The 7,031-nt window shown below is 47.2% G+C and overlaps 1 protein-coding gene across 1 annotated transcript; it reads left to right on the top strand.

The window, feature by feature from the left end:
• Positions 1–278: 278 nt before the first annotated feature.
• Positions 279–6,782, top strand: LOC4343318 (protein DETOXIFICATION 19). The gene is made up of 6 exons (XM_015791806.3): positions 279–801; positions 4,995–5,539; positions 5,639–5,725; positions 5,808–5,864; positions 5,972–6,329; positions 6,433–6,782. The coding sequence occupies exons 1-6, from the start codon at positions 529–531 to the stop codon at positions 6,559–6,561; spliced, it is 1,449 nt and encodes a 482-aa protein (XP_015647292.2). The 5' UTR covers positions 279–528; the 3' UTR covers positions 6,562–6,782.
• Positions 6,783–7,031: the final 249 nt, after the last annotated feature.

Genomic DNA, 7,031 nt, shown 5'->3' with positions numbered 1-7,031 from the left:
AACTAGATTAATTACTACTCCATCAATCAATGAATCAGTATTTGTCTCAATCTCAAACAAACGAGGGGAGGAGAGAAGAGAACCAAAGCTACTTGCATGCGCGTCTCATGGACACGGATGGACCCCGATCGCGACCGGCCGGCCCAGGGCCACCGCGCTAGCTGCGCATACGCATTTGCGGTCGTTTAATTAACGTGAAGCAGTTGGGTCGCGTGCCCCGCGTCGGGGTGCGTACTACCGGCGTAGCATACACGTACGCGTGGGGAGAAAAAAAAAATGTCCCACTTCCGCCAGGTTCGCGGCGCGCACGCCGCATCCTCCCTCCTCCCGTTTTCCCACCGCCCCCCGCGCGCGACGACGACGACGACACCTCCTCGCCCAAACCGCTGCCGCCGCCTACATATACACTCCTCCGCGTCGCACCACCACATCCACAACCAGTTGCGCCACAGGCGCGCGAGCCACCACCGCAGGCGAGAGATTGTCGTCGTCGTCGTCCGTTGCTCCGGCCGTGACGACGACGGCGTCATGGCGTCCACGGATCCGCTGCTCGGCGGCAAGGAGGAGGAGGAGGGTGGAGGTGAGGTGAGGAGGGCGCGGCGGTGGTGGGTGGGGCGGGTGGTGGACACGGAGGAGGCGTGGGCGCAGACGCGGTTCGCGGTGCCGATGGTGCTCACCAACATGTCCTACTACGCCATCCCGCTGGTGTCCGTCATGTTCTCCGGCCACCTCGGCGACGTCCACCTCGCCGGCGCCACGCTCGGCAACTCGTGGGCCACCGTCACCGGCTACGCCTTCGTCGTACGTACCCCTCTCTCTCTCTCTCTCTCTCTCTCTCTCAACCACACACTACGCTGCCCTGCACTAGTAGTATATGCGCGCGCGTCCACCGGCGGATCCGCCGCCCACGCCGCCGGCGATCCACACGCCCACATGCGCGCGCGACCATGCATCATCGTCCTCACCTCCACACGCGCATCGATAACTCCATTAACTATACGCATAATAAATTATTAATGCTACTTTCATCCGATAAGAATTTTGAAGCAAGCATGGGTATTAAAAATAGGTAGAAATAATAAAAGGAAGGTTGTGATTGCTAAAGAGGAGAAAATAGGTGAAGAGAATGGTTTTGATTGATTCACAGGAGATGGCCGGTGGAAAAATAGCTTTATTTTAAAATAAATTATTGTGCAAAAAAATAACTATATTTTAAAACGGAGGTAGTATATATATATATATATATGTATGTATATATATATATATATATATATATACATACATACATATATATATATATAGTACTATCGGATCACCGTGCACAATTTACATAAAGAACGTCCTGAACATTTCGCCAACGCGTCGCGCTGCCTACGTGTTTCTTTCCCAGCGAATGCCGTGCCGTTCCATTGCCGTTTTTATCTGTGGCGATGATCATCATATGCACTACTAGTATATTGCAGTTGTAGCATTGGCATATGAATTATAACAAAGTAAGATCTACGTATAAGTGACTCAACTACTCACTTACAAGCGACTCAACTACAGCTGTGTTTAGTTCAGCGCAAAGTTTTGATTTTGGTTGAAATTAAAGATGATGTGACTAAAAAATTATGTGTGTATGACAGGTTAATGTGATGGAAAAGGATTAAAGTTTGGATCAAACTTTAGATCTAAACACATAAACACACAGCCTACAAAACTATACAAAGTCAAAGTTCAATTTCCACAGTACTAGTAGATTGCAACCACGTACCTAGCTAGCTACTAGCAGTACTAGTGGTAACAACGATATGCGAATGGCAAACAGGGGTCACATGGATGTATTCAAAGCTCGTGCAAGATACATCGTTTGACCTTAATTTGAATGGGATTGCACACTTCCACTAGAGAGAATCCATTATATGCCACTGACTTTGTCACACATCTACAATTTACCATCGACTTTGTCACATTCTACAATATACCATCGATTTTTGCTTAACTTCTACGATTTACCATCGCCGTCCGATTAGCCTCCGTTAGTACTGTACAATTTTGTCCAAATGACCGAAATACCCCTAAAACAAAAACTTCCAAAATTTGGATAAAAAATTCAAAATATCATATTATAAACATAAGATTGTAAACATCCAAAATTTGGCCAACAACTTAAAATCTTATATTTCAGAATTTTTATCCAAATTTTGAATGTTTTTGTCCCAGGGGTATTTTGGTCATTTTGGCAAATTTGTACAGTACTAACGGAGACTAACCAGACGGCGATGGTAAATTATAGAAGTTAAGCAAAAGTCGATGGCATATTGTAGAACATGATAAAGTCAGTGGCAAATCATAGACATGTGACAAAGTCAGTGGCATATAATGGATTCTCTCTTAATCCAGACGACAACTAGCTTGCCATCATTTTATATCATTTGTTCCATTCTTTTGCTATGTCAAAAGGAAATTTTGGATCTTTGTTAGCCCTACACCAATCAAACAGAACTATATAGTACATCGGATGTGAAATGCCATCATTAACCAAGAGCTATATATAGAAACATTTAAGTGGGCTACCCTAGTACTGAAATGCACGCTTTGAGCGAAGTTAGGTGAAGTGTTATTACAAAATAAACTAGAGATGTGAAGCGTAGTTTAGACTGCTTTATAACTTGTGAAGCTAAATTTTTGTGAAGCTAAATTTAATGGTTGAAACTGTATAAACATGCTCTGAAGTTGAGGAGGAGAAATAGTATACGGCTACGCGAAACGGCTCTCTCTCTCCGCCCCACATATCAATCGATCGGTTTGCCTGATGGTGCCAAAACCGTTGCTTTCTACGACTCCCAGATTGTCCAAGCTCGCGATTAGCTAGATGAGCCATGCAATCGATAGCTAGCGCTCTATCGTGTCTTCTGGAGGATTAACTGATAAATCACCCGGTAGGCGCCGCCCGTGGATTGGAACCACCCGTTTCTCAGAAAAAATTCACCGCACGTCGTTAATTGATCGCTGCGACTTGCACGACACAACGCTTGATTGGTTGTCTCGTTGTGTAGAAGAAACTGCACGGAGAATGCGATCATTTCAACGTGCGTCATGGCGCGAAATTAAAAAAAAAACAACAGATGTTGCCACGGGTTCCATGTATATATACTGACGAACCGGTCGTCGGTCGATCTCCACTAGCCAGCTAGCTAGCTACACACAGAAATCCACAGAAAAAACCGTTCTCCATAGTAGTAGTGCTGTTTTTTGTTTAAAGAAAGCAAAAATTTGGGTGGTTGAAAATTGAAATGGCCTTGAATTCTCGCTCCGGTTTGGTGGTGTCACGCGCTGGAACTGGTAGTATTACTGGAACCGGTCAGGGCACTCCGTCTCACGTCATCGACCAGAAATCGATCGATCGATCGAGTCGCCTGTGGAATGGTCAAAGTTACTCCTACAAGTCAGGCGAATCACCGTCTTCACAGATTTCCGGAGTCTAGAACAACCCGTTTCCGGAGTCAGAGCTCGCTAGTGATAATTTTTTGCTCAACTCCGTACAGGTTTTTTTCCTGTTGTTCTCTGAATTCTATAGCTAGTCCCTGCTATACTATTCACCGAGCGATGATTTCGTCAGCCACCGGAGACAGTACCAATTCAGTACTGCTATTTAATTACTCGCTCACATGCCTATAGTACAGATAACAAAAGCTGCGTACGTGATGAATGGTTAGCACGATGCCATCAATGGCAGTAGGTAGGATGATGAATGGTCCGATGGACGATCGAGTGAAGACGATGAGCAGTGGTGGACACGTCCGATGGATGGATGGATGGATGGATGGATGGATGGATGTAAAGAGACGGGCCAGGCCCCAATCCAGCGTGAGACAGAAAGGCCATTTTTTTCAGCAACCTTTGCTGTCTCCTTGATGATCTCTATAGCGATTGCCCCTCTGAACGAATTGAAGAGCGATTGCCTTTTTGAACGAATCAAAGAGCTTTGCACGATTGCATGTGCGCAAGCATTGCTATCGTTATTATATTCAGCGAACGACTCATCACGTTTGGTGGACTACGAGCAGCTACGGCTCTGTTTATGAAGCTTATGATAATCTTTAACTTGTTCTAGAATCTCCAGCAGCTATCAGAAGCCGTTCTAAATAATATTCAAATTTTGGGAATTTAGAGTTGTATATATTATTGTAGATCATACAGGAAATGGTTTTTTCGATTTTTGCAATTTAGCTTCTAACCATCCGCTTCTCGAAATATTAAGATCCCAGGTAGGCCTACATCACGTATCCGGGGGCCATTTATGATTGATTTGTTTACCGCAAGGGATGGCGTTTGTTGTTCTTTCATTTGGTATGGGACAAATCATGGTCGCTACACCGAATTAAATAGGACCACTAGTATCATATATCCATGGAGTATTTCAATTTTCATCAACTTCTCCCGCTGCATTAATTGTGCCCCTTTATTTTGTGATTGCTGTCGATCTCACGACAGTTCGCCCAGGTTTGTTGCTTATATATGATTATATCTCTTGCAATCTCACTTTCATATACATAAAATCAATTTATAGGTCGCGGTACAAAGAAGTCCACATCATTTAATCATAGGATTCATTTGAAATGCAGGATCAAAGAGAAAACAAATGAATAAGAAAAGCATACAATTCTGATTGAAATTCAACTTCAAAAAGAATTGTAAAAAAATAAAGTGAAAAAAAAACAAGAATAATTGTTTGATTAGAAAAAAAATATGAATCGAATAAAAGAGATAGACTCATAGAAAACTTATATGAATTGATGTATTTCTTAGAAATTTTATAGGATTTAATAGTTTTTAATTTAATACTTCTCAAAGGGCATACCGAAAAAAAATCATATAAAATTTGAATCTTACCAAATTCATACGTTTTTCCGGAGTATCAATGTTGCATTGCATCTGCGAGAATATTTGAAGTTCTTACAAAATGATGGGTAAATTGAAATTTGAAAATGTGGGTGTGTTTGATTCAGACGGGCATGAGCGGGGCCCTGGAGACGCTGTGCGGGCAGGCGTACGGCGCGCGGATGTACCGCATGCTGGGCCTCTACCTGCAGTCGTCGCTGCTCATGTCGGCGGCGGTGTCCGTCCTCGTCTCCGCACTCTGGTGCTTCACCGAGCCCCTCCTCCTCCTCCTCCGGCAGGACCCGGCGGTGTCCGCCGCCGCGTCGGCGTTCGTGCGCGCGCAGGTCCCGGGGCTCTTCGCCTTCTCCTTCCTCCAGTGCCTCCTCCGGTACCTGCAGACGCAGTCCGTCGTCGCGCCGCTCGTCGCCTGCTCCCTGGCGCCGTTCCTGCTCCACGTCGCGCTGGCGCACCTCCTCGTCAACGCGCTCGGCCTCGGCCTCGCCGGCGCCGGCGCCGCCGTGTCCATCACCTTCTGGGCCTCCTGCCTCATGCTCCTCGCCTACGTGCTCCGGTCCGAGAGGTTCGCCGAGACGTGGAACGGCTTCTCCGCCGAGGCGTTCAGGTTCGTCGTCCCCACCATCAAGCTCGCCACGCCCTCCGCCGTCATGGTCTGGTAAGCAAGCACTGACACACAAGCTCAACGCCGGGTTGATCAAACTAAAGCTTAATTAGCTAGATGTAATGAGATTCTTTTTTTTTTCACTATATGAAGCTTGGAGTACTGGGCGTTTGAGCTACTGGTACTGATCGCCGGATTGCTCCCGAATCCGACAGTGAGCACCTCGCTGATCGCCATGTGGTAAGTTCGTCGTTGCGCTGTCCCTTCCATGAATCGATCGCAAAGGAAGAAACTGATCTGATTAATGCATGATTGTGTTCAGCTCGAGCACGGAGGCCATCGCCTACATGATCACGTACGGGTTCAGCGCCGCTGTGAGGTACGTTACTTACATACGCACGCTACCTGTTCGATCGCCGGCCATTGTTCGTCGCCGTCGTTTCTGACCGAACGTTGCACGCGCCACGCGCGACGCGACACGCGCAGCACGCGGGTGTCGAACGAGATCGGGGCCGGGAACGTGGAGGGGGCGAAGAACGCGGTGGCGGTGACGCTGAAGCTGTCGGTGTTCCTGGCGGCGGCGTTCGTGCTGCTCCTCGGCTTCGGCCACGGCCTCTGGGCGGGGCTCTTCAGCGGCAGCGCCATCATCGCGGCGGAGTTCGCCGCCGTGGCGCCGCTGATGATGGCCTCCATCCTGCTCGACTCCGCGCAGGGGGTCCTCTCCGGCGTCGCCAGGGGCTGCGGCTGGCAGCACCTCGCCGCCGTGACCAACCTCGTCGCCTTCTACGTCATCGGCATGCCGCTCTCCATCTTCTTCGCCTTCAAGCTCAAGTGGTACACCAAGGTAGTACATTACTTATACTTACAATCTCACATTAATCCTTTTCATTTCTGCTTCACAAAGATTACATGCATGTGACATTTGATTTGTGTTGCATTGCTTGTAGGGATTATGGATGGGTTTGATCTGCGGGCTGACATGCCAGACCTGCACGCTGATGGTGATCACCGCACGAACCAAATGGTCCAAGATCGTGGACGCGATGCAGGAGAAGAAGGCCAGCTACGTCGCGTAGTTTAACTAGTCTTTGGCTATACTGTAGATTATCGATCGGATTGGATATGTGTATGTATACACGATGAGCATTTGAAGCAACATCTGCGGTTAGCATGTCTGCAACACGCGCGACGCCGGCTGTTGCGTTCGTGCAGTGCGTGCGCCTGCGACGTTTCGCGGGGTTTTGGACGCGACGACAATGCGCGCGAACTGCTTGTTCAAATACAGTTTCTTCAGCCATCTGGAAGCTGGAAGCCTGGAATAGACAAACACCTTAGAGCAAGTATAATAGTAGGCTATAAGCCAACTATAAGCTTAAGGAGAATTTGAAAAATGGAGAGAGTTGGCTCTCATGCAAGAGCTAGCTATTCACATATTTTAAGATAGATACATAGGTGAGAGATAGAGAGAGGAGGAGAAAAAAAAGAGGTAACCTTATAGCCCATTTACTATATATGTTAACTCTAAGATAAGCTATAAACTCATTGT

This window comes from Oryza sativa, chromosome 7 (assembly GCF_034140825.1).
Source record: "Oryza sativa Japonica Group chromosome 7, ASM3414082v1".
NCBI classification, from domain to species: Eukaryota; Viridiplantae; Streptophyta; class Magnoliopsida; order Poales; family Poaceae; genus Oryza; species Oryza sativa.
Note: the sequence above shows the minus strand (reverse complement) of the source record. Positions and strands in the feature narration are given on the sequence as shown.